General features: G+C 47.5%; 1 protein-coding gene and 1 long non-coding RNA gene across 3 annotated transcripts; both read left to right on the top strand.

The window, feature by feature from the left end:
• The first annotated feature begins 366 nt into the window (after positions 1 to 366).
• Positions 367 to 27,944, top strand: LOC307205548 (5'-3' exonuclease PLD3-like). 2 transcript variants are annotated; one of them, XM_079958046.1, is made up of 14 exons: positions 367 to 615; positions 2,151 to 2,502; positions 7,800 to 8,003; positions 9,940 to 10,017; positions 10,758 to 11,024; positions 12,859 to 13,043; positions 14,080 to 14,263; positions 16,131 to 16,245; positions 18,914 to 19,041; positions 20,225 to 20,425; positions 21,317 to 21,456; positions 22,601 to 22,766; positions 23,876 to 23,975; positions 25,028 to 27,944. In XM_079958046.1, the coding sequence occupies exons 2-14, from the start codon at positions 2,413 to 2,415 to the stop codon at positions 25,216 to 25,218; spliced, it is 2,049 nt and encodes a 682-aa protein (XP_079814172.1). In that variant the 5' UTR covers positions 367 to 615; positions 2,151 to 2,412; the 3' UTR covers positions 25,219 to 27,944. The 2 variants fall into 2 exon arrangements, with proteins under 2 accessions (XP_079814172.1, XP_079814173.1); XM_079958047.1 differs by lacking the exon at positions 9,940 to 10,017.
• Positions 8,010 to 9,521, top strand: LOC307205892. The gene is made up of 2 exons (XR_013834164.1): positions 8,010 to 8,781; positions 9,186 to 9,521. It is a non-coding gene; the product is annotated as an uncharacterized lncRNA (long non-coding RNA).

The following is a 27,944-nucleotide window of genomic DNA, read 5'->3' as shown; positions in this document are numbered from 1 at the left end:
AATTGGAATACAAGAAGGGGAGGTGTGAGGAGGTCTGAGAAGCAAGTTAAAAGAAAATAAGCAATTGAAATTTTATGTGTTTTTTTAAATTGTTTTTAAGTTTTGTATTCTTGTATTTTTGTATTTTTGTATTTTTTCCTTTTTTGTCTATTTTTGTTTTTGTGTTGCTATTGAAAATGCTAATAAATATTCATTAAAAAAAGAAAAGAAAAGTACAGTATATTGTCGGCATTTGTCTGTCTGGCAATGGAGTGTGCCTCTGGGGGTGAAGCCAAAGCACTGGCGAATCGCAGCACCTGCTATGGCTGCAGAGACCGGTAACTCGTAACCGCTGCCTCCTATGTTGTTTCTGCTGTGTTTGCAGAGTACTGAAGTTACCTCCCTGGGGCACAAGCCTGGACAGGGTGTATGGAGGTCCTGAGCTGCTTGGAAGACAAGACCCTTCTCTCAGCCTCACTGTTGTGGTCCAAAGGAAAGCAGAGCAATACACCAGCTTGGCTGCAGGAGTTGCCGGAAGGAGGCATACAAGACACCATCCAACCACCTTAAGGACTCTGCTCTGGATTAGGGTTTACTCCTTAGCCTTTTGTTCTCCCGAAGATGTCCCTCAAGGCAGTGAGTATATGGATTTTTCCTTAGCAGGGGTGTTCAAATTTTTTTCAAAGAGGGCCAGATTTGATGAAGTGAACATGCGTAAGGGCCTACCAAAGTTGTTGAGCTTTTCTTAGGATTTTACCTCATGAAATAAACTGCCACAGGGGCCAGATTAAACTGACTGGCGGGTCGTATTAGGCCCCCAAAACGGACTTTGGACATACCTGCCTTAGGGTTTACTCCTGAAGACATTCTCACGAAAGAGTACCTTCCCAGGTAGACGAGCCCCATCTGCCCCTCATTTCCCTCTACAGCACTTACAATAACCGCCTTCTTGAGTGTTGAACCCATTGTTGGTCTCATCCGTTCAATCCACCAGAGTCTGTCTTTGCATGCAAGGGAAATCCCTAACTCACCAAGAGTTTGAAACCCATTGGCTAACCTCACCTGGCACCTTCCATTCTTATAATCAATAAGACATTGCACATTTATTTGTCACTTTTACCTAACTAAAGTTTTACTTGGATGTCACAAAATTATTATTAAAGTATTGGGCTTTATCCAACATTACTCCTGCTCAGAGTAGGCCCATTTAAATTAATAGGCAAGTCTTAGGTCCTTTAATTTCAGCGGGTCTATGAGTATAATTTAGTTGAGTATGGCTTTTTAATTATTATTGACCAGGTGGAATGTATAATGTAGTTCACTTCCTTATTCATGGGAAGGATATTTCCAGTAGTACAGTCGTACCTTGGAAGTTGAATGGAATCTGTTCTGGAAGTCCGTTTGACTTCCAAAACATTTGAAAACCAAATTGTGGCTTCTGAAGCTCCTGCAGCCACTCAGAAGCCGCGGAAGCCACGTCAGACATTCATGTTCCAAAATAATGTTCGCAAACAATCATTTCCGCGTTTGTGGCATTTGGGAGCCAAAACATCCGAGTTCCAGGGCGTTCTGGATCCAAGGTACGACTGTACAGATCAATTGCATTTTAAATATTTAGAATATATCATATTTATAATTATATATATATATTTATATATTAGGCATATTTATATCCTGCTTTTCTACTTTAAACCATTCAACAGTGCTACTGTAGATAGCTAGCAACAAATGATGAAAGAAGGGAAATGCCAAAAATTAACAGTGTTCAAAAACCTCTGAAATCAGGTGTAGGTAGACTCATAGATGTGAAAATAGATGGATATGTTCTGCCTCCACTGTTAGAGGGATGGAGGAGTGGGTGGCATGGGTAAGTGCTGGCTTAGGGCAGACAGAGGCTGTTGGGGCAGCGTCTCATTTTCCCTAATGGATGATCCTTCACTGTGTGTATTAATTCACTTCAAACCATGGTAATCCATGATAAGCTAGCTCTGCCCTGAACATCTTTGCCAAAGTCCTACACCTGGTGGCAGGCTTAGGAGGCCAATCAAACATCCTTCGCCTAGGCTGGAAAAACAGATACAACAATGTCTTCTGCTTTGTTTTTGTGTCTTTCGCTGCTCGCCTTCCTGCTGTTGCACCGGCTGATGTTCCTCTTTCTCTCCTTTCCACAGCGGCCACTAGGAGTCAGCTGTCAGAAGCGAAGCCTGTATATGTAAACAACCCGCCAGCCAATTGCTGCCTCCTGTCATTTCAAATCCATCCAGTGGGTTTCTTTTTGAACTGTTAACGTCTCTGTGAGTCAGAGCCTTCCTGACAGATCGCTTGCGCTTTCAAACAGGGCACCCGGCGGTGGAAATCTTCGGAGGGGGCTGCTGGTGGTGGGAGATCCTTCCTACCAGCTGAAGATCCCTTCCTTCTCCGACCTGACACGACATGAGGAGGAAAGAACCCACATCGGGCAGGTCCAGGGACACCCCGGTGAGAAGGTCGAGTCGCTTGCAACCGGACAGAGTTGGAGAGCAGGTGAGGCGTGGTAAAGTTCGCAGGGCAGGGTGCATGCTCAGATCCCAGCATATCCATTGAAAGGGAGTTAGGTTCCCGGGCTGGGGAAGACCCTTGCGCTGCCAGAGTTAGGCAGCTAGATGGACCAATCAGTCCGAGTGCCAAGCTGCTTCCTGGACAGCTCCTCAGTGGGAACAACCTGCCTTTCCAGCAGTGAAGAAATCTAACATAGTGGTTCCCTAATTTCCACCACTTCTTGCACCACTTGAAAATTTCTGAGGGTCTCAGCGCACCACTGAATTATTTTTTTTCTGCCTGCTGTAGCAGTTGTGCGGTACTGTGCTAGACCAGGCATAGGCAAACTCAGCCCTCCAGATGTTTGGGACTACAACTCCCATGATCCCTAGCTAACAGGATCAGTGGTCAGGGTTGATGGGAATTGTAGTCTCAAAACATCTGGAGGGCCGAGTTTGCCTATGCCTGTGCTAAATGCTGCATAATTTCTAACTGTATTCTTGTTGCTGCTTTTATTTCTTACATATTGTATTTAATTGTACAGTCGTACCTTGGATCTCGTAAACCTTGGCTCCCGAACAAATTGGCTCTCGAACGATCAAAACCCGGACGTGAGTGCTGCGGTTTTTGAACGATTTTCGGAAGCTGAATGTCCGGCGTGGTCTCCGCAGCTTCCGATTGGCTGCAGGAGCTTCCTGCAGGCAATCAGAAGCCACGCTTTGGTTTCCGAACGTTTTGGAAGTCGAACCGACTTCTGAAATGGATTCCGTTTGACTTCCAAGGTACAACTGTATTACCGTTTCACAGCACAGAATGCAAATTGTATCACAGTAAAACGCAATATAACGAAAGACGCTGTACCTCCCTTCTCAGAGGTAGTATGCCTCTGAATAGCCCTCTTCAAATATCTAAAGGGCTGCCACATGGAAGATGGAGCAAGCCTGTTTTTTCCTGCTTCGGGGGGTAGGACTCGAACCAATGGCTTCAGCTTATAAGAAAGGAGATTCCGATTAAACATCAGGAAGAATGTTCTGGCCGTACGAGCTGTTCGACCATGGAACTGACTTCCATGAAAGATTGTGGACTCTCCTTCCTTGGAGGTTTTTATGCAGAGGTTGGATGGCCATTTGTCATGGATGCTTTAGCTGAGATTCCTGCATCGCAGGGGGTTGGACTAGATGACCCTTGGGGTCCCTTCCAGCTCTATGACTTTGTGAATACCAGTTGCTGGGAATCACAAGTGGGAAGAGTTGCACTTGTACTCATGCCATGCTTGTGGGTTTCCAACAAGGATCGGGCTGGCCGCTGTGAGAACAGGATGCTGGACCAGATGAGCCATTGCCTTGATCCAGCATGTTCTTCTTATGTCCTTACGTTAAGCAATACAATTAAAAATCAATATGAATGCTTAATGTAATGCATGTGCTGTTTCTGATCTTCAACCACTAATCCACAGACCTACCACAAAGCACCTAAACGAAGCTCACAGATGACTCACAGACACAATTTGGGAATCCCCGGGCTAGAACAATACTTCTCCTGATTTCTAGTTACCAGCAAAGCAATTATTACAATGGTACCTCGGGTTACATACGCTTCAGGTTACAGACTCCACTAACCCAGAAATAGTACCTTGGGTTAAGAACTTTGCTTCAGGATGAGAACAGAAATCGTGCTCCGGCGGCGCAGCAGCAGCAGGAGACCCCATTAGCTAAAGTGGTGCTTCAGGATAAGAACAGTTTCAGATTAAGAACAGACCTCCGGAACGAATTAAGTACTTAACCCGAGGTACCACCGTATTTCAGATTGCTAATGAAGCAAAATTCAGATTTCTGGGTGCAATTGACAATGTTTCTCCCGACTCCGTCCCCAAACTGGCAATAACGCTGATGGGTTTTGTCAGCCCACAGCAATAGGGAATCCTATTGCTGTTGTTAGTAGCATTACTTGGTTGCATTATACCAAAAGTCTCAAGGTGACTTTGCAAGACGATTAAATCAAAAACTAAAAGATAACCACTACAGTAAAAGCTGAAATCAGGTACAAATATGTATCATTTGGTGTGGTGTGAATTGATTGAACAGGTGAGCAACCATCCCCAGCAGCAAAAAATTGCTGTTAGTGGTGATGGACTTAAAATGATATTTTCAGTATATGTCTGTGTATGATTCTAAGCCAAGGTGAAACAGCAAAAGTGTCAATGTAAGATGTCTAATATGTCTCATTTCACGGCCTTTATAGTCAATTCATACATTTTAATTAAAGTAAATCTTAATTTTTAAAAATATATCTATATCTATATCTATATCTGTAGCTCTATATCTAATTACCAGGCAGGTTCCTAAGTGATTTCAGAGTATTTGCTCTCTTTGGCCAGAATACTTGCAGGACAGGAACAAAATTTCCCCTTAGATCCTCTTAAAAAGCTGATGATTCGGGAAAGGGGCCTGAAACATTCCTGAGGGGTCAGCCTCCCTCCCTCTGGTGCTGAAGGAAATTGCCTCTGTGCCACACTAATGTGTCAAATGCTTGAACCAGGAATGGGAAATATCTGGCCCTCCACCGGTTGTTGGACTACAGCTCCCATCAGCCAGCATATGACCATTGGCTGGGAATGATGGAAGCCGGAGCCTGGCGACATCTGGAAGGCCACAGGTTCCCTAAACTGGCCTTTAAACTTCATATTTGATGGAGGAGTGAATCTTGAATCGATAGCTGGATTTGGAACACCACTTTTGGAAGGAGACAGTGGCGTAGCGTGGGGGGTGCAGGGGGGGGCCGGCCGCACCGGGCGCAACATCTGGGGGTTAGGGAAATCCACGGGTTAAGGGGCGCAAATCCACGGGTTAGGGGGCGCAAATCCATGGGTTAGGGGGCGCAAATTACTTGCCTTGCCCCGGGTGCTGATAACCCACGCTACGCCACTGGAAGGAGAGCCACAGTTCAGTAGCAGAGCTTTGCTCTGTAGAAGGTTCCTGCTTCACCTCTTGGCACCTCCAGTTTAAAGGGAACTCTTGGATGATGACGACGATGATTTTATTTGTACCCTACCCATCTGACTGTGTTGCCCCAGCCACACTGGGCAGCTTCCAGCACACAATGGTACCCCGCAAGACGAATGCCTCGCAAGACGAAAAACCCGCTAGACAAAAGGGTTTTCCGTTTTTCGAGGCGCTTCGCAAGACGAATTTCCCTATGGGCTTGCTTCGCAAGACGAAAATGTCTTGCGAGTCTTGCAATTTTTTTCGCTCCCCCCCCCCTTTTTCTAAGCCGCTAAGCCGCTAAGCCGCTAATAGCCGCTAAGCCGCTAATAGCGCTAATCTGCTAATAGGGTTGCTTCGCAAGACGAAAAAACCACTAGACGAAGAGACTTGCGAACGGATTCTTTTCGTCTTGCGAGGCACCACTGTATACAAAAACATACTAAAGCAGTAAACATTAAACTTCCCTATACAGGGCTGCCTTCAGATGCCTTCTAAAGCCTCTGAGCTTGCAAGGAGTGACACAAATGAAAGTTTACAGCAGCACCCTCCACCGACCATGCACTCACCCATGCAGACAAGTGGGCTTTGGTGTCTTGGTGAGGAGGAGAAGGGGAGATCTCAGATAGGTTGGGCACACTAAGAGCATCGTGCCCAAAGCCCATCCTGCCCCCACAAACTGGAACGGGCACTGGCCATACTGGCTGTGGGAGCTGGAGTCCAGTAACTTTTGTATGGCTGCAGGTTTACCCATCAGCGGCGGCTGGTCCACTAGGGAGGCAGTGGCAGAGCATGCAGGAGATTAAAGTTGCGATTCGTGGCACCTCTTCTTTGAAAAGATCACAGGCTGCTGAGCTGTGAAAGACTCTCCAGCTGAGAAACCAGAAAGCCAGCTGGCAGCCTTGACAGCAATGCTGGGGTTAGATCACTCAGAGGCCTGACTTGGGCAGAGGCAGCTCTTGCAGCACAGGCTCCTTTCAAAGGGCAGGAAGTTTTCTGTGTGAGTGGCGGGCGGAGGAGGCGGGCAGAGAGCTCCTATCTCTTTGTGACTGTAAAAACATCTGTGCAGCAAGAGGAAACTCCCAGGGGAGCTGCCTTGTGCTAATTGCAAGTAACGGTTGCGGAAGGCACCCTTTGGTCGGATCCTTTGCACACATGTGTGCTTTCTCTCGCACAATCCGTCAGAGCACCAATACTCCCTCAAGTCGCTTTTGGATGATGACAGGGTGATCGGTTCTCTTCCTTTATTTTTTAAATACATTTTATTAAAGTTTGAAAAAATAATTTAAAGGTTAATATCAGAGAGCTTTTCATCAAGGATAAAAAAAACTAAGAAAGAAAATTATTCAACACAGCCACTCCAAGATAACACCCAACAAATCCACTTTCTATAAACTAATATTACCTTCAGTCCTCAAACCCAGATACAATGATACCTTGGTTCTTGAACTTAATCTGTTTGACTCCCGAAACAGTTCAAAAGCCAAGGCGCGGCTTCTGATTGGCTGCAGGAGCTTCCTGCACTCAAGCGGAAGCCGTGTTGGATGTTCGGCTTCTGAAAAACATTTGCAAACCTGAAATATACTCGGAGTCGAGAGTGGATTTCATGCTCTTTATTCAGCTCATAGTGGTGAGGAGGAATGGAAGTTCCCCCACAATATCTTCTTTATATACATTATTTACACAATGGGCTGCACGTGATTGGCTAATTCCGGGATTCTCCTGTAGGCCAATCAGGTTGTGGATTATCTTCCACCTGGAGCTGGATTAGGTGGCTCCTGCGGACCAATCATACAGCTGCATTGTTCTAGGACCAATCAGACTACTGCATTCTGAATCCTATTGTTCTAGGACCAATCATCAGACTGCTGCATTTTGGATCCTATTCAACTCAGTACATAACAAAACCGGAACACTTACTTCCGGGTTTGCGGTGTTTGGGGGCCAATTTGTTCAGGAGCCAAGCCATTTGAACACTGTTTCGTGTTCATTTTCTTTTTCATGCAAAAAGTCTATATGGGGTTTCCAACCTTTAGTAAATGTTGACAATGGTTTACTCTGATTAAAACATCAAGGGCGATCAGTTCTGATGGCTCCTTGAAACATCTTTTTAATTTTGGAAGGCCCCAGGATTATTCCCAGGATTGTTGTGGGGCAGAGAGGATGTGCTTTAAAAGTGCATTAGGTGTATCGTGCATGTCCTCATCAACCTTCTTTCTGTACAATAAGAAAACAAAAACCCCTGCTAAGAGGAAGTGCCCCACTATACTGTAAGGCACCAGCTGCCAATCAACACGACTCTGCACTGTTTCTCAAACGCAGGTTTCAAGGGAACCGCAAAGCCTCAGAGGAAGTCATGTCGCTGACATCCTTTCTCCCAGGGAGAGCATCAGAGCTCACAGGAAGCAGGTCAAGCCAGCCAAGGACCCATCGCCCAGTCCCCCCAGAGGTTCTTCGCAATCGTCGGAAGAAGCAGAAGCTCATGAAGACAGCGGGCAAACCGTGTTGGAAAGAGACACTGCCTTGGTGAGTCTATTTCAGCTAGTTGAGGCAGCTGGACTTTGGCATAGCTGTCAACCATGCCTTATTTGGCAGGAAAGTCCCTTATCCCAGCGCCGTGTCCCGCTGCTATCCCTTATTGATGATTTCCCTTAAATTTCCCGGGTTTCAAAGGAAGCAGCTCCTCTCCCTCCCTCCCTGCCAGCCAGGGAGAAGGGAGGCTCCAACTGTGTTGCTTGGCTGCGTTGCTCACCCAATAAGGAGTCTAAGAACGACTGGGGGGTGGAGCTTGCATGCTTTGTGCCGATCAAATCGGCCGCGTTGCCTTTGCTCAGCGCTTCCCAGCGGAGAGGTGACAGTGGTTTTCCTTGCTGCATCCCCTTTGCCGGGTTGCTGCGCTGTGGGAACCACCGCTTGAGGCTTCATTCGGCTGCTGGTTGACTAAAATCCCTTATTTTGACTGCTGATCCCTTATTTTCGAGGCTGCTAGTCCCTTATTTTCAAATCTGTAAGTTGACAGCTATGGACTTTGGCCATAGCTGTGCAACACAGACAGGGTCACTCTCGGGGCTGGGGGTGTACAATCCAAACCCTTCTCCAAATTCAGGACCAAACTAACTGTACCACAGGGAGATATACTTACTTATCTATTGCAGGAGTAGGGGAAATTTTCTGGTCCGAGGGCCGCTTTCCTTTCTAGGCAACGTCCCAAGGGCCACACACCAAAACTGACCTAGGTCACACAGGCGCATCATTTATTTGTAGCACTTTGCTTCCCCCAAATAATAATGGCAAATGTGGTTTTGTGGTTTGTTAAAGGCAATTGGGGGGACGCAGGTGGCGCTGTGGGTTAAAGCCTCAGCGCCTAGGACTTGCCGATCGAAAGGTCGGCGGTTCGAATCCCTGCGGCGGGGTGCGCTCCCGCTGCTCGGTCCCAGCGCCTGCCAACCTAGCAGTTCGAAAGCACCTCCGGGTGCAAGTAGATAAATAGGGACCGCTTACCAGCGGGAAGGTAAACGGCGTTTCCGTGTGCGGCTCTGGCTCTGGCTCTGGCTCTGGCCAGAGCAGCGATGTCACGCTGGCCACGTGACCCGGAAGTGTCTCCGGACAGCGCTGGCCCCCGGCCTCTTGAGTGAGATGGGCGCACAACCCCAGAGTCTGTCAAGACTGGCCCGTACGGGCAGGGGTACCTTTACCTTTTACCTAAAGGCAATTGGGCATTGTAGCTCTTTGAGGGATGGATTAACAGGCCCCAGGAGTCTTTGGGGAAAGTCATGTGAATTAAATGTGTGGCGTGGATGCGGCCTTCCTTGAATCTGGCGTGACTTACTTCTGTGTAAGGAAGCGCAAGATTGCTGAGTCAGGTGACAATGTGAACCAGGGAGTGTTGAAAGGGCTAGAATAATAGGCACAGGGATACAGGAACTCTTTGTCAGACCCTCAAGCTGTTGTTGGACTCCAACTCCCATCAGCCTCAGCCAGCATTGCCAACAGTCAGAGATGATGGGAGCTGGAGTCCAGGGTGGGGTGGGGGCATTCACTGCTCAAACAAACAAACAAACAAGGAAGTACCATTCGGAAGGTCAGCTGCCTTGTTTCTGTCAGTCAGGATTTGGTTCACAAGCAGAGTCCATTACAGTGGTGCCTCGGGTTACATACTCTTCAGGTTACATACGCTTCAGGTTACAGACTCTGCTAACCCAGAAATAGTACTTCAGGTTAAGAACTTTGCTTCAGGATGAGAACAGAAATCGGGCTCCAGTGGCGCGGCAGCAGCAAGAGGCCCCATTAGCTAAAGTGCTTCAGGTTAAGAACAGTTTCAGGTTAAGAACGGACCTCTGGAACGAATTAAGTACTTAACCTGAGGTACCACTATAATAGTAAGAGGACGACGACAACCAAGATGTCTGCCAGAGCTGGGCTCACTGAACATAAAAAGACATCCCTCCATTTTCCTTTTCAGTCCCCCTTTGTCAGGCTGAGGAGACTGGATGTCCCACAGGAAGAGGAGCCTTCCCCACCCCGAAACGGGGCAAAGGAGGTAACAAGGGATGCGTAACAAGAACAGGGGTCTTTTTTTAAGCAGAGCCATCTGAGGAAATGGCTGCCATCTTCCTCCATACCCCAGAAGCTGCCTTATACTGAGACCACTGATCCACTTAGCTCAGTATCGTCTGCACTGACCGGCAGCAGCTCTCCAGGATTTCAGGCAGGGAATCTCTCCCAGCCATACCTGGAGGACTGGACATGGGACTGTCAGCATCTTGTACTGCAGAAGCAAGCAAACCAGAAACTCTTCCATTTAACTGTGTTTCCAATTTTGTCCAAACCAGGGGGGAAAGAATGTTAAACCTGCTTACAACCATGGCCTAATATCCTGGCTTGTTTCCTGCCTGTTACTTCTTGTTTTCCCATTTGGATGAAATGTGAAACTACAGGTTGAGTGGAGAACCTTGGGACTGGATGCGGCCCTCCAGGCCCCTCTGTCAGGCCCTTGGAACTCTCCCCAGCCACACACACCTTCTCTCCATGCCGTGGAGTTAATATTTACATTTGTAGCCCCACCCACTTCTTCTGGCCACACCTACCACTGGATTGTGGCCTCCGGAAAGTTACTTAGAAATGAAATCGGCCCTTGGTCTGAAAAATGGAAGACTTCCTTGTTTGGTAGCTCGCTTGCTCAGAGGGATAGCGTGTGTGTGATCAAAAGACTCATTTGGATCTCGGCATGTGAAGCCAAGATATGATTTTCACAACATGAGCTTTTTCTTCTCTTGCCAGCTGCCTCAACCAAACATCGAGTGGGAAGTGGTGAAAGACAAGAGGGCCCGGCTACAGGTTCTGGAGACCTCTCAACCGCGAAGCACCAAGGCCAGGCCCCAGATGGAGAGGAGGACAACGGCCAGCTCACAAGGCAGGGTGGAAAACGAGACGTTTGCCCTTGGGCAGCAGAGCAGGGCAGGAATCGCCGCCAGGTCCAAGGCGGCAACCATGAAGAAGGCCGACTCTTCTAAGTCACAGGCAGGAGCCCCCCAAAAGTGGGCCAAGGTATATTAGAAAATCCCAAAGCATGCTCCAACATACCCCATATATTCTCACTAAACTGCTTTAATCTGCGGAACAGGTACTTTCACAAGTGCCATGTAATGTTTATTCTACCCTGGCAAGGAAACAATCCTTTTAGTGTGGAAGCGCTTACTCTCTAGAACTCCCTGCTGATTGATAGTCAGCAAGCACCTTCGTCTTATTGTTTTTGGTGCTTGCTTAAAACTTTGTATTGTTGTTTGGGCACGTCTAAACATTCCGCACAAAAAAACAAGTCCACCGTTCCACACAAAGGCAGGGCAAGAACTGCCACAATGGTGAGGCAATGCAATTAAAAATAAAACTGAAACAGATTTAGAAACATTTCAGTCTTTAGCAAAATCTAAAAATGTACAGAACAGTCGCAGGCTCCCACAGCTGATAATTTCAAGGTGGCCAGAAACTGTTGCACACATTTGTTTTGAAACTTATGGGTTTTATCTATATTTTGGTAAATTTTAAGTCAACTTCTTTTTAAAGTTTGATTGTGTTGATATTTTCTTCTGAATATTTCATATTGTTTTATGCCAACTGCTTAGGGTTTCTTGCTGAGTAAGCGGTATATAAATCCGGTTAAATAAAAAAATCAACATGGAGGCAAAAACACACAGAGTATGAAATGTATGAGATAGTTGCTTTCTCAGTGGGGTTACAAGAGGGCACCCCCAGACTCGCTATTTTTGAGTGAAATTCAGTCACCTATTGGCTAATTCTGGCTGTGCAATTCTAGTTGTTTTGGAGCACTTGTGCAACAAACCCACTTCCTCAAAAGATCTGACTTTTGGCGACAAGGAAAGCAATAGTGAAAATGCAGTGGGAAATGTGTGGGATTACATTTGCTTTGACACGCTTTCAAACCTCTCCGCAAACAAATCAGAATGAATGCTCATTCAATGAAGGCACATAAATGACTCAGTGGTAGAGCCTCAGCCCAGTAAATCTGAAGGAGCGCCTCCACCCCCTTTGTTCAGCCCAGACACTGAAGTCTAGCTCTGAGGGCCTTCTGGCGGTTCCCTAACTGCGAGAAGTGAAGCTACAGGGAACCAGGCAGAGGGCCTTCTCAGTAGTGGCACGCTCCCTGTGGAATGCCCTCCCACCAGATGTCAAAGAGAACAACAACTACCAGACTTTTAGAAGACATCTAAAGGCAGCCCTATTTAGGGAAGTTTTTAATATTTGATGTTTTATTGTGTTTTTAATATTCTGTTGGGAGCCACCCAGAGTGGCTGGGGAAACCCCGCCAGATGGGCATTGAAACCCAGGCAGATGGGCAGGAAGACATTCCCTGTCTGAAACGCTGATAGTGGGGTAGGAGAGTTGGAAAAAATGCCAATATATTTACCGTATTTTTTGCTCTATAAGACTCACTTTTTCCCTCCTAAAAAGTAAGGGGGAATGTGTGTGCGTCTTATGGAGTGAATGCAGGCTGCGCAGCTATCCCAGAAGCCAGAATATATTTTTTCTTTTTTTCCTCCTCCATAAACTAGGTGCGTCTTGTGGTCTGGTGCGTCTTATAGAGCGAAAAATACGGTATTTCACATCTGGCAGCCCATGCGCCCTTTGGTTTCAGATAGTGCATAGGTAGACAGATCGAAAAAGCTCAGGACACAAATTTTCGTGGCCCTCCAGCAGCTGTGGCGGCTCATTTACCAAAAGTAATTTATTTAGTGTTAACTCCAAAAGTGTGTACTCGATGCTGATCAAACTAAGCCTCCTAGAGCAAAATGTACATTGGGCGTAGTTTGGAGATGGCACTAAATAATGTACTTCTTCCTCTCAACCCCTTTTGTCTTCTCAGCGTCTCCCATATCGGTCTGTTCTTGGTTTCCTTCTTTTCTTTCTTATCCTGGGCTTCGTTTGCTGGTTTGCATGGAAACACGGAAACCCTGGCTCCTTCCTGGGGCTGGCGGGATACGAAGCATGGAGATGGAGCAACTTCCCAAAACTGTGGAATGCGGTGGAGGAGTGCAGTAGTCAGTGCAGGCAAGTAAGGGGCATGCGCATGTAAGGGCTACCAGCTATTATTTTTTATTGTTAATTCAATTTAGGTACCGCCTTTTATCAGAAGATCCCAGGGTGCAGTGTACAGCATTAAAAAAACACTGCAGAACAATTAACAAAGAGACTCCACGCACTGCATAACACAAATGTTGTAGACAATTTTGTTGAAATATGACAGGCTTTTATAAAACACTTTACTGATAATCCTGAAGAGCAGCAACTACAGAAATCAGAGGCTGGACTTTGGCAAACTTAACTAGATTGATCTGTCCTGGAGGGAGGAGCGGGGCAGGTTGTTTTTGTATCCTTCTCTTTCTCTCTTTTGTAATTGTTATCTATTAAAGGTAAAGGTAAAGGGACCCCTGACCATTAGGTCCAGTCGTGACCCAATCTGGGGTTGTGGCGCTCATCTTGCTTTCCTGGCCGAGGGAGCTGACGTACAGTTTCTGGGTCATGTGGCCAGCATGACTAAGCCGCTTCTGGTGAACCAGAGCAGCACACGGAAATGCTGTTTACCTTCCCGCCGGAGTGGTACCTATTTATCTACTTGCACTGGTGTGCTTTCGAACTGCTAGGTTGGCAGGAGTAGGGACCGAGCAACGGGAGCTCACCCTGTTGTGGGGATTTGAACCACCAACCTTCTGATCGGCAAGTCCTAGGCTCTGTGGTTTAACCCACAGCGCCACCCGCGTCCCTTAATTGTTATGTATTAGAAATCAATAAAACTATATTTAAAAAGGAAACACTGAAAAAAGGAAAAACGGGCTTTCAGCTGGGGGTGTTGTAGTTCAGGGTTGGGGGGAACCAGGGCAGAGCCTCGCCCTCCAAGCTTCTTGGTCTGGCCCTTGGCACTTTTCTCAGGCCGCACCCCTCTCACCATACCACGGCATGTGGGATGGAAGAGATTCTGAAAAGAAACCCAAAATCCATGGGGTTTGCCAACCTGTCCAACACAGAAAACAGCACCACTGCATTTCTTTAGCCTTCCCCTGCTCCCCTCTCTTCTTCCTGGCTTTAGCCTGGTGTTGGTGGAGAGCATCCCGTCCACTTTGGATTACGAAACGCTGACTCCTCACCATCCAAGCATCTACCAGGCTTGGATGAACCTCCTGGATGGTGCCAACAGCAGTGTGGAGATAGCCGCTTTCTACTTCACCCTACGGGACTCCGATGTTCACGTGGAGGATCCCTCTTCGAAGCAGGTCAGTCGCTAGGATGGGACAATCTCGCTTCCAGTTTTTCTGTTTCTCCTTTTTCCAAGCTTCAGTCCTGTACGTTTCCACATCTGTTTGCATTTTTGCAAATCAGTTTCTCCCAATAGAATGCATTTTGTATGTTATTTTCTCTTATAGGTGCATTGTTATGCACCCTTTACCCCAGAATATTATTTTTTGCACGTATTACTTGATAGGAAAACTGCATGGCAAAATTTGGAGAACTGTGTGTTTGTGTAAGGCGGTTTGTGTCGTTTGTGTGAATTAGCTGGATATGCCTTTAAAAGCAAGGTGAATCCAATTTATCCCTCATGTGTTAGTCCTTGGCAGCTAGTGCTTGAGAGGTAGAACAATGCAAGGATGCATACAATCTTTACAGAGAAAATTATGCATCTTTACTAAATTAGGTAGGGCAGAGGTTTTCAACCTTTTTCTTTTGAGTCCACAGTTCCCTTGACCAACTACATTATTTCTTGACACCTCTGTGGGTCTCAGGAGCCCAGTTATGTCACCCCTTGCCTGCCAAGCTGGCAGCCTCTCATCCTTTTTTTTGAACACCCTCCCCTGTGAACAGTTCCCTCAGCCTCCTCTCCTCTCCTTGGGAGTCCTCTGGGCAGCAGCCCCTGGTCTCTGAGCTTCCCCTCACCATTCACCTGCAGAGCTTATAGCCAGGACTGCTGCAATAGGCAGCTGTGCAAACTTTTGGGAGGCAGAGACATACACAACCCTGGCCATCATGTAGGGAGGGTCTGTGGTGGGAGTATACAATGCCATTGTTTCAACACTAACATTGTAGGGAATTGAAAATGTGTATCTATTTTTTGCACCAGCAGTATTCCCCCCAGAGGGAGGTGCACCGTTCCTGGAGGTACTGCAATACCAGGTCGATGCATGGAGTGGATGGAGCAAGCCCCTATTCCATCTCCCAGTTCCAAAAATCCATTTAATATATAGTCCTCAAATAGAGGACATATCAGATATTAAACTGATAAGAACAGATACTACACTTGATCTTAGCCAAAAGGCCGAGAAGCGATACTAAAGTCAACAAAAATTAAGCAGGACTCCTTTCCCGATGAGCTATCGGTGGGAACCTGGGTGCTGCAAAGCTCTCACCGCCCCCTCGGAATCAGCACCGTTTCCAATTCCACAAAATATACTCTGATAATGTTTCTGCTTCCGTTGTCCAGCTAAGCAGCCTCTTGATGGACAGTTTAATCTCAAAAATAGTGGATTCTGTCGACCTTGTCAATTTCTCAGCCATCTGTCTTCTTGCTTGATGGCCATTGGTGTGCAATCTGCATAAACCCGCCCACTTACCTGTTAGGTGCTGCCTAACTGCAAACTTGCTGCACACCAGCAGAGGTCGCAAAGGTTTCCCTTTGATAGCTTGCTGTTCATTCCAGAGCATCCTGCAAAAACAGCTGTGCAAGCCGAGCAAAGCAGTGCTGCAGAATAAATTTCCCCCTTAAAACATTGAAACGCTGTAAAAGGAATTCTTGATGTGTAATGACTGCAGAAAATCTTTCTGGTTCTGCAGACCCTTTGAAGCTATTTCCTAGAAGAGCCACAACCTTTATGTTTACCTGAAGATTTGCTTCCTTCTGCCCTTTCAGCTTTGATTTGAGCATGAAATGCACGTACAACTTGGTCACGAGTGTTTAATACCATCCTTTTACTGACTTTCCTTAATTAAATACTGTAAATTGCAGGTATCTCTGCCCCCCAAATTAACTCCCTTTGCTTCACGCACATAGAAACGAACCCGCAAATCTATTTGAGGTGGAGATGTGAGCATCTCTAGGTTCCATGCATAGCAATACTGTAGTAAGCGTTGTGCTTGTCGTTCTTGCAGGGCAAGGCGGTGTTTGAGTCTCTGCGGGCCTTGCCTTCTCGCGGGGTGAAGCTCAGCATCGCTGTGAACAGCCCCCAGTTTTCCCAGTACGACACAGATGAATTGGCCCGCCACGGTAAGGTGTCACATAGAGCAGAGTTTTTTGTACTACCTGGAAACCTTTCAACATTCAATTGTTAGCCAGCTAAGGCTGTTGTATGCATTATTATACCATTAAAGCACACTCATTCCCTCAAAGAATTCTGGGCAAGTTGTTACGGGTCAGTGGGGGTTGTAACTCTTGTGAGGAGTAAAGTAGAGTGCCCAGAATTCTTTGAGGGCAAGAATGTTCAGTAAGCCTGCAACTTCTGCTCATTGAACTTGTGCACATTCAGCTTTATGCTCTTGACCATAATAATAATAATAATAATAATAATAATAATAATAATAATAATAATAAATAAGGCAGACAGGAGAAAAGATTTTGGCAATCCCACCCACCATTGAACAAGTGTGTTTTTACTACAGTGGTACCTCGGGTTACATACACTTCAGGTTACAGATGCTTCAGGTTACAGACTCTGCTAACCCAGAAATAGTACCTCAGGTTAAGAACTTTATTTCAGGATGAGAACAGAAATCTTGCTCTGGCGGCGCGGCAGCAGCGGGAGGCCCCATTAGCTAAAGTGGTGCTTCAGGTTAAGAACAGTTTCAGGTTAAGAACAGAACTCTGGAACGAATCAAGTACTTAACCCAAGGTACCACTGTATATGCAGTTTTGGCTTTCGGTGCAATCCCCAGAACCCCGATGTAAATTGTGGGCTTACTGTACTTTGAATATGTTTTATGTTGGAGTTAGGTGTGTACGTGTGCATATAGTGTATATATTCAGAGCTGTAAGAAGGGTCCTTCCGGAGGGCCATCTGGAAGAGTCCCCTATCTCTCTGGCCTTCCTGATAGCCCATTATCTTCCCCAGGGCTTTTCTGGGGGGGGGGGATTGAGGTGCCGGTATTTCATATCCTTGAGTACCCCCAGAAAAAAGCACTGACTTCCCTTTGTCTTTGGTTAATGGCTGATCTCCCAGGTGATTTCCTGAACACAGGAAGCTGGTGGGGCCTGTATTTTAACACTTTGCTAAATCTGAAAGGGAGAGAATCTGTATTCCCAAGCGTGAAGGCTAGAAGCTTGCTGAATTCTGAACACTCAATTCTGCCCTTGGTGGCAGAATATACATAGACTTTGGATGCGTGTGGTCTGTAATGGCATCAGCTCAGTGGGTTTGCTTTTGGTAACTGGAGTATCACAGGGACTGAGCTACAAGTAAAAGAGTCCTTCGTTCGAATTTCACTTCATAGTGAGGCTATGAGCCATTCTCCCTCATCTTCAGCCTTGTCTTTCCAGTACAGGAGTAATACTGGGCTTGCAATGAAGGGGGCAGAGGCAAATCCAGGGGGAGATAATTCCAAAGGCTCAGTGGTAGAGCATCTGCTTTGCATGCAGAAGGTCCTAGGTTCAATCCTCAGCATCCCCAGGTATGGAGGTGACTGGGAGAGTCTCCCTGCCTGAAATCCCAGTAAGCTGGTCAGTGTAAACCAGGGGTCGGCAACGTGCGGCCCATGGGCCAGAAGCGGCCCACGAAGACCGTTTTACTGGCCCACGAGCAGCCCCTGAACCAAGCTGCCCGCTCGGCAAGTCCCCCACACGCTGCGCTAAACTGGCGCAGCACGGTGCAGGGACCTGCTGTGATAGGAATTTTGAGGTCTTAGATATATGTTAAATGTTCATAACTGTACCAACCAAGCACATACATAGATCATCACAGGAAGACCGACCTGGAACCATTTTGATTTAAAAACTGTCCCAAACTGAACAAATGTTTTCTCTGCAAGGTCAAAGGAAAATGGAAAAGCCTCCCCATTGTCTTTTCCTTCACAAATCTTGTCTTAAGGGTATGTCTGTGTGTGAATAGGGTGTGAGCCTGTGACATGGCCCAGGAACTAAGTATTTATTATTGCAAAAGACTGGCCAGGCTCCCCAGGCAATCCAATCAAGTAACCTCCCAGACAGGAGATAAACAAGGACAGGAGAGAAACAACATTCAAATTTCTGTTTAGACCGCCTTTTCTGTGATGTATGTATGATGTTTCTGGGGGTGGTCTCGATCTACAGGGTGGCAATTTCAAAAGTCTTTATAAGGCCTTGCGCGCCATTTTTCTGGGTTCCTCCTCCTTTTCTGCATGTGAGGGGAGCACCCTGTTGCAACACATCAATAAAGATCAGGCTTACTAGCTGCTTTGCTTCTCAATATTCTCTGGTTGGCCTCTGTTATTTTCTCCTACCAATAGGGAACCTATGTAAGGACTCTATACGGGCTCTTGGATAGCCCATAAGGGAAAAGGGCAATTTTTGTTTACAACACCTGCCAAGCGGTGCCAGAAATCGCGTCTGCGCAGGTGCGATTTTTAGAGTCTGGACATGCGCAGAAGCGATTTCTGGCGTTGCACTGCACCAGTCTGGCCCATGGACAATCTCTGTGGGAGTGAACCGGCCCATGGCCGGTAAACCTTGCCGACTCCTGGTGTACACACTGCTGAGTTAGGTGGACTAGTGTCATGATATGGTGTAATGCGCCATTCCTGTGTTTCAATAATGCAACCTCGCAGGGCTGTCGTAAGGATTACAAAAAGCTGAATGCGCGTGACGCACCATATAAGCGATGGCGACACAAAGGCCTCTTAACATCATTAGGGTTATTCCAATGGGGAAATGGAAGGCGTTAAATTCTTGCCCCTTCCTCCCGCAGGTGCAGATGTGCGGTACGTGGACATGAAGAACCTGACGGGAGGCATCTTGCACACCAAGATATGGGTGGTGGATCGGAAGCACATCTTTGTGGGCAGCGCCAACATGGACTGGCGCTCCCTCACTCAGGTACCTCTGGGCGTCGTGGGTGGAACAGGTTCAAGAGCATGGGCAAGGGATGGCTGCGCATTAGAAGCATCTGAGGATGTGCTCTGGGGATTGTCAACGGAGTGGAGACTCTCACAACCCACAGAACAATTGTCAGGGTCAGGCACTCTGCTGGGCCTATACTTTTGCCCATCGGACTTGGGGGGGGGGCGGGCTGGCTTTCTTGCTAGCAGTGGCAGAAGCCATCAACAGTTCCTGAGCAACGCTAGGGGTGCTTCAAGAGCCCCGGGAGCTATGGACCCAGTTCTGTGCAACGCTCTCCTGGCTGAGATCAGGCAGGTCTTTTCTCCCTGTTGAACTTCAGGCGCTTGGTCAGAAGACTTTTTTTAAAAAAACCCTCTCCGCAGGCATTAGAAATTCGTATTCTGATTTTATTTTTTATTGTATCGATTTCACAAATTTATATACTGTACCACTCGATTATAACAAAACCTCAAAGCTGTTAACAAAAATAAGAAAAGAATAAAACTCAGTACAAAACAGCTAATAATAACAATTAGAAACAGTTAGAAAATGAAAATTAACATTCTAACTGTCTGGATAGGCTTGCCTAAACGAAAATATATTTTAGCAAGTGCCAAAAAGGGCACAGTGAAGGGCACAGTGCTGCTTTATGGTTAAGTTTAACAGGTTCTTTGTTGTATTGTTTGTTAATTTGAGGGACTGTGGTGTCATATAGTACATAAATAATTGAAATATAACAATGATGATTAACATTTTAAATTACTACAATGCCCCCGAGCAATACTGCACCAGGGGCATAGTGGGTAATTAAAATGGCCGCTGGATTCAGCTGGTTGGTACTTCTCAGAGCATCGGTCCATGGGGGAGGCAACTTAAAGAGGCGGCCCAGGGCAGGTGTCTGCGAAGAGCCCCACCTGATTCACCTGATTTCTAGTGCTGATGCTGGCTCTACAGTTCATAGAGCATTTTTGTCAAACAGGTGCAGGTCGATACAACTTGAGAAAATAAAAAATGTTCAAGGTGCAATGTGGGGCAGGCTGGTGAGGGGTGTACCCTGAGGGCCAGGCAGAGGGGCTGTGTTTTGTCCTTAAGCCCGAGTCTCCCCATACCTTGGGGCTTAGCCTAGACAGACAGACAAATCTCCTAAGGTCCTGCTCACCTTGTTCCTTCTATCTTACAGGTTAAAGAGCTGGGCGCTGTGCTGTACAACTGCAGCTGCCTAGCTAGGGACCTACACCGAATCTTTGCCATATATCGCATCCTGGGGAAAGATGGGGCCTCCATCCCGCCCAAGTGGCCGGCGGACCTGGCTGCCAAGTCTGGCCTGACTCATCCCCTGAAGCTGCAGCTGAATGGCACCGGCGGTCAGCTGTATCTGTCTGTAAGTTGGGGCGGGGTGGAGAATATTTTTTGGCCCACGGGCTGGATTTCCACACTGGGTGGATGACAGATGTGACTCTTCCCTTTGCACAGTAGGCTACATTCCGGCCTCTCAGGGATCCCAGGACCCTCAGCCTCACTGGCCTACACCTACAAAGTAGCTGTGTCTCTATTTCTTTCTTCTTTTTCTGCCACCAGTTATCCCCAAATTCTTTGAAACTTCCTAGTAATGTTAGCCTTGGAGCCGTCAGAGACAGGATGAACTTGAACTGGGTTTATTCAGTGAGAAAACTGACCCACATACAGGGCACTCAGAGGTGGCGGTTGGCAGTTTCTGTAGACTTGAGAGCCTCTGCGACTAACACAAACCTCCAGACGGCTTTTTCCCTCAAGCAAAATTTCCTGGTCCTCCACACCGGCCAATTACTTCCATACCTCCCTTCTCCAACTGCCTCTTTTTACAGTTAAAAGTCAGTCAGAAGTTAGAATTACTTATATTATTGCATTTATACTCCACCAAGGAGCCCGAGGCGGCCTGCATGGTTTTATCCTCACAATTTCCCTGTGAGGTAAAGTTAGGCCAAGAGACCCTGACTGACCCAAGTTAATCCAGTTAGCTTCATGGCTGAGGGTAAGATTTGAACCCAAGTCTCCTGGGTCCTAGTCGGACAACTCTAACCATTACACCACGCCACCAGGTGAGAGTATTACGAGAACAACTCCCTATCCATTTTCTTCACACCACGTATCATTTTAACACCAGGTTCTGCTGTCCCTTACTTGATTTTTCCGAAACTAAACAGCCTCAAATGCTGTATGTTGCTCAGCCCCCTTGATTTGTCCCCTCCTCCTCTTCTGCCCCCTTCGAAGCTCTCTGATTTTGTGGTTCCAGAGCTCTCCACCGGCCCTCTGCTCCTCAGGCAGAACCTCTGATCTCACCGCCATTTTGAGCACCATCGAGGATGCTGAAGACTTTGTCTACATTGCTGTGATGGACTATGAGCCCCAGTGCACATTCTGCAAACCAAAGAGGTAGGACAAAAAGGGACCGAAAAGGCACATAAAAATCTGAACCTAATAAGTGATAAAGGCGTAAGGGGAAGGGGCCATAGCTCAGCGGTGGAGCATCTGCTTTTTAATGCAGAATGCCACAGATTCACAGAATGGTCAAGTTGGAAGGGGCCCTGAGGATCATCTAGTCCAACCCCCTGCAATGAAGCTGCCCTATATGGGGATTGAACCTGCATCATTGGCATTATCAGCGCCATTCTGTAATGAAATGAGCTATCCAGTTGATAATATCTCCAGGCAGGCTGGGAGCATCCCCTGCCTGAAAACCTGCAAAGCTGCTACCAGTCAGCGTAGACAGTACTGAGCTAGATGGACCAGTTTGGTGTGAACCCTTATAAGGCATCTTCCTGTTTTCCTAAAGCTAAAGTTGGCCATGTCTATTCCCTTCAATGGGTCTACCCTGAGTGGAACTTGCCCTGGACACAAGCTTATTGTATTTTAGTGTTTTGTTGGAAGCCGCTCAGAGTAGCTGGGGAAGCCCAGCAAGATAGGCAGGGTATTAATATATTATTATTATTATTATTATTATTATTATTATTATTATTATTATTAATTAAGCTTTAAAGGCATATATCTGCTCTGGAATTCAGATGTCAATGGAAAATGGCCCGTTATGACTGTGTTCACACATCATACATCTAAAGCATGGGCTCTGTCCCCCCAAGAATCCTGGGAACTGTAGATTGTTAAGGGTGCTGGGAATTGTAGCTCTTTGTGGGGTAAACTACAGTTTACAAGGTATTATTGTGGGGTGGGGATCATGGGCTTTCAATGTATGGTGCGTACACAGCCTTAGCCGCTTTGTAGGGGCACCACCAGCTTTGGGTTTCCAGGGACTAAAGGACTCCCCGTTCCCTATACAGTGGTACCTCGGGTTAAGTACTTAATTCGTTCTGGAGGTCCATTCTTAACCTGAAACTGTTCTTAGCACCACTTTAGCTAATGGGGCCTCCTGCTGCCACTGCACGATTTCTGTTCTCATCCTGAAGCAAAGTTCCCAACCTGAGGTACTATTTCTGGGTTAGCGGAGTCTGTAACCTGAAGCATCTGTAACCCGAGGTACCACTGTATAATAATTCTGTTGTGCTTGGCTTGGCACTCCCAGGTTCTGGCCAGTCATTGATGACGCTCTGCGCACTGCGGCCTGCGAAAGGCGGGTGAAGGTGCGTCTCCTCATCAGCTGCTGGAAACACTCGCATCCTGCCATGTTCGTCTTCCTGGATTCGCTCAGAGTCCTCAGCTACGAACCTCTGCATTGCCCCATTGAAGTGGTGAGTCTCAGAACCAGAGAAAACAAACAGACAGGCCTGCTTGGATGCAGGATGTTTGGCGCCCTTAGGTGCTTCCTCCACTGTCAGAGCCGGCAAGCTTGAAAATGACAGTGACTGGGAACTGCAGGAGGGGAGAGTTTCTCTTGGGCTCAGATCTTGCTTGTGGGCTTCCTGCAGGTATCTGGTTGGCCGCTGTCAGAATAAAAAGGTTGCCTGGAGGAGCCCTGGGGAAGGTCCTAGTCCGAAGCTCTAACCCAGAGCTTGCCACAGCTGGGTTTCCAGCTATTTTTGGACTACAGTTCCCATCATCCCTGACCACTAGTCCTGCTAGCTAGAGATGATGGGAGTTGTAGTCCAGCGACAGCTGGAGCCCCAAGTTTGTGGAAATTCTGTTCTAACCACTACACCGCAATGGGCTCCACTCTGTTAATGGTGTTAGTCAGGTTCAGAAAGCTGCAGGAATCCAATTCCAAATCTGGAGTGCCAGAATTATAGGAACATAGAACTTAGGAAGTGAAGGTTTGAACTCAAGCCTCTTGGGCAGGGGTCAGCAAACTTTTTCAGCAGGGGGCCGGTCCACTGTCCCTCAGACCTTGTCGGGGGCCGGACTATATTTTTGGGGGCGGGGGAATGAATGAATTCCTATGCCCCTCAAATAACCCAGAGATGCATTTTAAATAAAAGCACACATTCTACTCATGTAAAAACACGCTGATTCCTGGACCGTCCGTGGGCCGGATTTAGAAGGCGATTGGCCGGATCCGGCCCCCAGGCCTTAGTCTGCCTACCCATGCTCTTGGGCGTAGCCCAACGCTCTAATCTCTACACTGGATGTGAGGAACCTTTGGCCCTCCAGATGCTGCTGAACTACAACTCCCATCATTCCTGGCAAATTGGCCTTGTTTGCTGGAACTGATGGGTGTTGTAGTTTAGCAACATCCAGAGGCTCAAAAGGCTCCCTGCTTCCCTGCATCAAACAGTACCTACCCAATTAGGCCAGTTTGCAAAGAAGCGAACAGGCCTTACCTCTGGCTCCTGGTGGGGTGCAGAACCAGAGGAGGCATCTCCCATTAGTGGTATAGCAGTAGGCAACTTTTTTCTCCTTTCAGAAACTCTTTGTCGTTCCCTCGGAGGGAGAGCAGCCACCGATCCCTTATGCGCACGTCAATCACAACAAGTACATGGTGACCGACAGAATCGCCTACATTGGTATGTAGACCTTGTCTGCGTTTTATGGCTCTGTCCCTAACAGTTCCGCGATGAGGCGGCCAGGGCTTCCGCTTAGATGTCCTTTGAAGTCCCTTCCAACTGTGATGATTCTAAGCTAGTACAGTGGTCCCTCAGTTTTCAAACGTCTCAGTTGACAAACATTTCATAAATCGAACAGCGAAAACCCGGAAATGAATGCTTCCATTTTTGAACATGCCTCAGAAGTTGAATGGCTTTCCGCTGCGTGTTAATCAGTTTTCTCAATGAAATTTGCAGGCCGCCCTTTGCACCTCGGTTTTCAAACGTTTTGGAACTTGAACGGTCTTCCGGAACGGATTACGTTCGAGAACCGAGGTGCCACTGTATCTATTTTGCTTTGGGGGCAGGGCAGGGAGGGGCTGGAGAATCTCACCATGAAATGCAAAGATGCATTTGGCACAATGTGAAGTTTGATCCTCCTTCTGTGGCATAGACCGGGTTGCTCACCTTGCTCTGCTGTTCTGCCTCTCTGGACCCCCATCCTTGCCTGTCTTTTGCCCTTCTCTGCTTCCCTGAGTAGGAGGAAGTCAAAGGGGCAGTTTTAGAAGGTCCCCTTCCTTGTCAGAGAGTTTAAAGATGCCCATGGTGGCAAACTGTTGCTGTACCTCAAGGCTCTGGAAGCTCAGACTTGTGGACCCCAATGTCCACTGTTATTATGAATTAGATTTATCACTTTCTTCTTCCCAAGGGTCTCCAATCATTACTATTATTGTTGTTTATTAAATTTGTATACCACCCTATTCCCGCAGGTCTCAGGGTGGTTACAACATAAAATCGCAATAGAAAATCACAAAATACATAATAAAAACAAAAACACAAACAACCCAATAATCCCACCCCCCCAATGCATTTTAAAAGGACATTGGATGTCAACCAGCCAAAGGCAACTTGACCCATCCCATGAATGTCCACCTCCTAGCCTGCTTCTTCCCCTTTGGATTTTTCAGCCACCCAAGCACCCAGGAAGTCCCTAATATGCTGTGCATGTGTGTGTGTGTTTCCCTCTTTGCCAGGTACCTCCAACTGGTCTGAAGATTACTTCACCCGCACTGCAGGCGTGGGTCTGGTCGTCAACCAGAGCGAGGCCTCTGCAGGAACCCCGGGACAAACCCTGCGCCAGCAGCTGGAGAAAGTGTTTATCCGGGACTGGGACTCTCCCTACGTTCAGCCGCTCAGCAAACACTGGGAATGTTCGAGGAAGTGACGGCAGAGGGTGGACCATTCCACTCCCTGCCTGGAAACTGGTTCAGGGCTCAGCCTCGCTCTGACCCCTTGACCTGGAAGCACTCCTTTCAACATCATGCAGTTTAGAAGTTCGTGCCTTGGTGCCCCTGCTCCTGCGCTTGCGTCCCGGAGGCGATGTTGGGGGTGGGGGGAAAGGAAGTTGGACTCTTTGGGTCATCAGTCCGACCCAGAGCGGCTGCTTCTGAAACGCCTAAGCAGCCGCTCATTCAGCTGGCGCAAGTGAGGAACAGCTACAGCTGCTTAGCCACCAGAGCTGGAGCGCTCTAGCGCATGCCTAGAGAACCTGCAGCCTTCCATATGTTGCTTAACTCCCATCAGCCTCAGCACAGCCAACTCACTGCAAGGGATGATGGGAGTTGGAGTCCAGCAACATCTCGACAGGTTCCTCACTTCCCCACTGTAAGGTGGGAGAAGCTGCAGCTAACAGCAGAAATGTGAACTCAGGGTGGGAGGAGTAGGGCAGAAAGGGGGTTGTAGCTGCCTCCCAGCTTCCTGTTTACACCAAGGAAGGGGGAGCCTTCAGCTGCCCACCTCCCATGTTGATGGGCTTCACCACCCTGATTGTTAACCGTACCAATGGGAGTTGGAGTCCAGCAAAATGTGGAGGGCCACCAGTTGGCCACCCTCGGTTTACAGGAGGAATGGGGGGCCCTTGGTCCTGGGGACCAAATGCAACCCTCTGGACATCTGTTGGGCCCACCCGCTCCCCAGGTGGCATCCCTCCCTGGCCCTGCTGTCAGGCCTTTTCCCCAGGAATTGTGGCTCCATGGTGATAATGCATCTTGCTGGCCTGGGTGGAGGATGGAGACATGTGCCTGGAACACAGCCTAGTTACCGTATTTTTCGCTCTATACGACGCACCTTTTCCCTCCTAAAAAGTAAGGGGAAATGTGTGTGCATCTTATGGAGTGAATGCAGGCTGCACGGCTATCCCAGAAGCCAGAACAGCGAGAGGGATCACTGCACTCCCTCTCGCTATTCTAGCTTCTGGCTTAGCTGGGTGCAGCCTCTTCAGGGCAGCAGGGAGCCTTCATCCCGCTGCCCTGAAGAGGCTGCGCAGCTATCCCAGAAGTCATACAGGCTCTGCGCAGTGCTCCCTTTAAAGAATTGTTTTTTCTTACATTCCCCGTCTAAAAACTAGGTGTGTCTTATCGTCGGTTGCATCTTATGGAGCGAAAAATATGGTATGAATATCAGAGGCTGACCCATTAGGGCAAATGGGGCAACCTCAACTTGCCCTCACCTACCTGCCTGCCTTCTTACTTATGGCCAGTCCAGGGAGCAGCCCTGCCTATCATCTTCCTCCTGTGTAGCCTCAGTGTTGTAGAACTCAGCAGGGAGGAAGACGAGGATGTGACTAAACTGGAATGGTGGGTTCAAGCTGTGACATTGGTTCTGGCTTCATTGTTGGGCTCCTTTGCCTTCCACCTCCCCAGTCCCAATGGGCACCAGCCATCGCTGTGGAGAAAGCTAAGAGCCACATCTGTCTCTTCAACCACTTTTTTTACACACACACCCCCATTCACCACTGGCCCGTGGCCCCAAGAAGGCAATCTGTAAATGCTGCCCCACCAGCCTGGCTTTACAGAGATGGATGTTTACATTCCAATATTTCTTTTTGTTTGCTTGCTAGCTTGCCAAAGTTTTCCAGTTGCCCAGTTGGCAGAGAATGGCGCTGCCTTCTGCCTTGCTCTCCCCTTGCTGCTTGACCCGAACAAGGTCACATCTGTACCCTCCGTCTAAAGCAGGCGTAGGCAAACTCGGCCCTCCAGATGTTTTGGGACTACAATTCCCATCATCCCTGACCACTGGTCCTGTTAGCTAGGGATGATGGGAGTTGTAGTCCCGAAACATCTGGAGGGCTGAGTTTGCCTATGCCTGGTCTAAAGCATTCTCTTAGTCGTGGCTTCCCCCACAGAATCCTGGAAATTGTGGTTTATTAGGTTTCGCTTATCAGCTCTTAGAACACTTTAGGAACTACACTTCCCAAGATTCTTTGCGGGAGGCATACCTGTTAAAGCAGTATGAGAGTACCCTGGAATGTACTGGAGTATTTGAAATAGGTGTACAGTAGATAAGCTCTGAAGGGAGGGGGCTGCTGGGACTCAAGTAAGAGGATTAGCTGCCTTCCTGCATGTGTTTTTATTCTAGGGGCATGGCTGTGTATGTGTGTGCATCTTTCAAAGATATATCTTAGCAGTGCAGCTATGTACAGGTTTGCTAAAGGGATGATGATGTTGCTTTTTTATGTTGTATATCCGCTATAAGGGAAGAGGATCAGCAGGGAAATCAACTAAAAATCAGAAAATGGGTAAATCAGCCAGAAGTCAGATATCAGCTGGAAATTAGAAATCAGTATGATAGGGAAAGGGTCTTTAGGTAGATTTATTTTTGGGGGAAATTAACTCAGGGAGCATGTTTGAGTTGGGGAGTTATGTGCCTTAAGCTGCAATCTTGTGTATGTCTACTCAGAAGTAAGTCCCACTGAGTTCAATAGAACTCCCATGAAAATTGCTGTGGAATTGCAGCCTAAATTTATATGAGCTTTAAGCAGTGAGTGAGACAGTTCACCCTCTTTGGGGATAGGGAAATGCTTGGGGTTGGGTTGGGTTGGGGCTGGAGTTGCATTCTTAGCAGAATTTATTTTTGATATTACAAGTGTTTTTAATAAAGAAGTCAAATTTT

This window comes from Podarcis cretensis (assembly GCF_951804945.1).
Source record: "Podarcis cretensis genome assembly, chromosome: 16".
In the NCBI taxonomy this organism is placed as follows: Eukaryota; Metazoa; Chordata; class Lepidosauria; order Squamata; family Lacertidae; genus Podarcis; species Podarcis cretensis.
The sequence above is the reverse complement of the archived record's forward strand: the minus strand, read 5'-3'. Positions and strand labels throughout refer to the sequence as shown.

What these genes read in the sequence shown, in the direction of transcription:
- LOC307205548 (XM_079958046.1), top strand. Translation starts at nt 2,413, where the DNA reads ATGAGGAGGAAAGAACCCACATCGGGCAGGTCCAGGGACACCCCGGTG. An exon ending in TGGAAAGAGACACTGCCTTG is followed by an intron (nt 8,004 to 9,939) that starts GTGAGTCTATTT and finishes TTTCCTTTTCAG; the next exon opens with TCCCCCTTTGTCAGGCTGAG. An exon ending in TGCATTGCCCCATTGAAGTG is followed by an intron (nt 22,767 to 23,875) that starts GTGAGTCTCAGA and finishes TTCTCCTTTCAG; the next exon opens with AAACTCTTTGTCGTTCCCTC.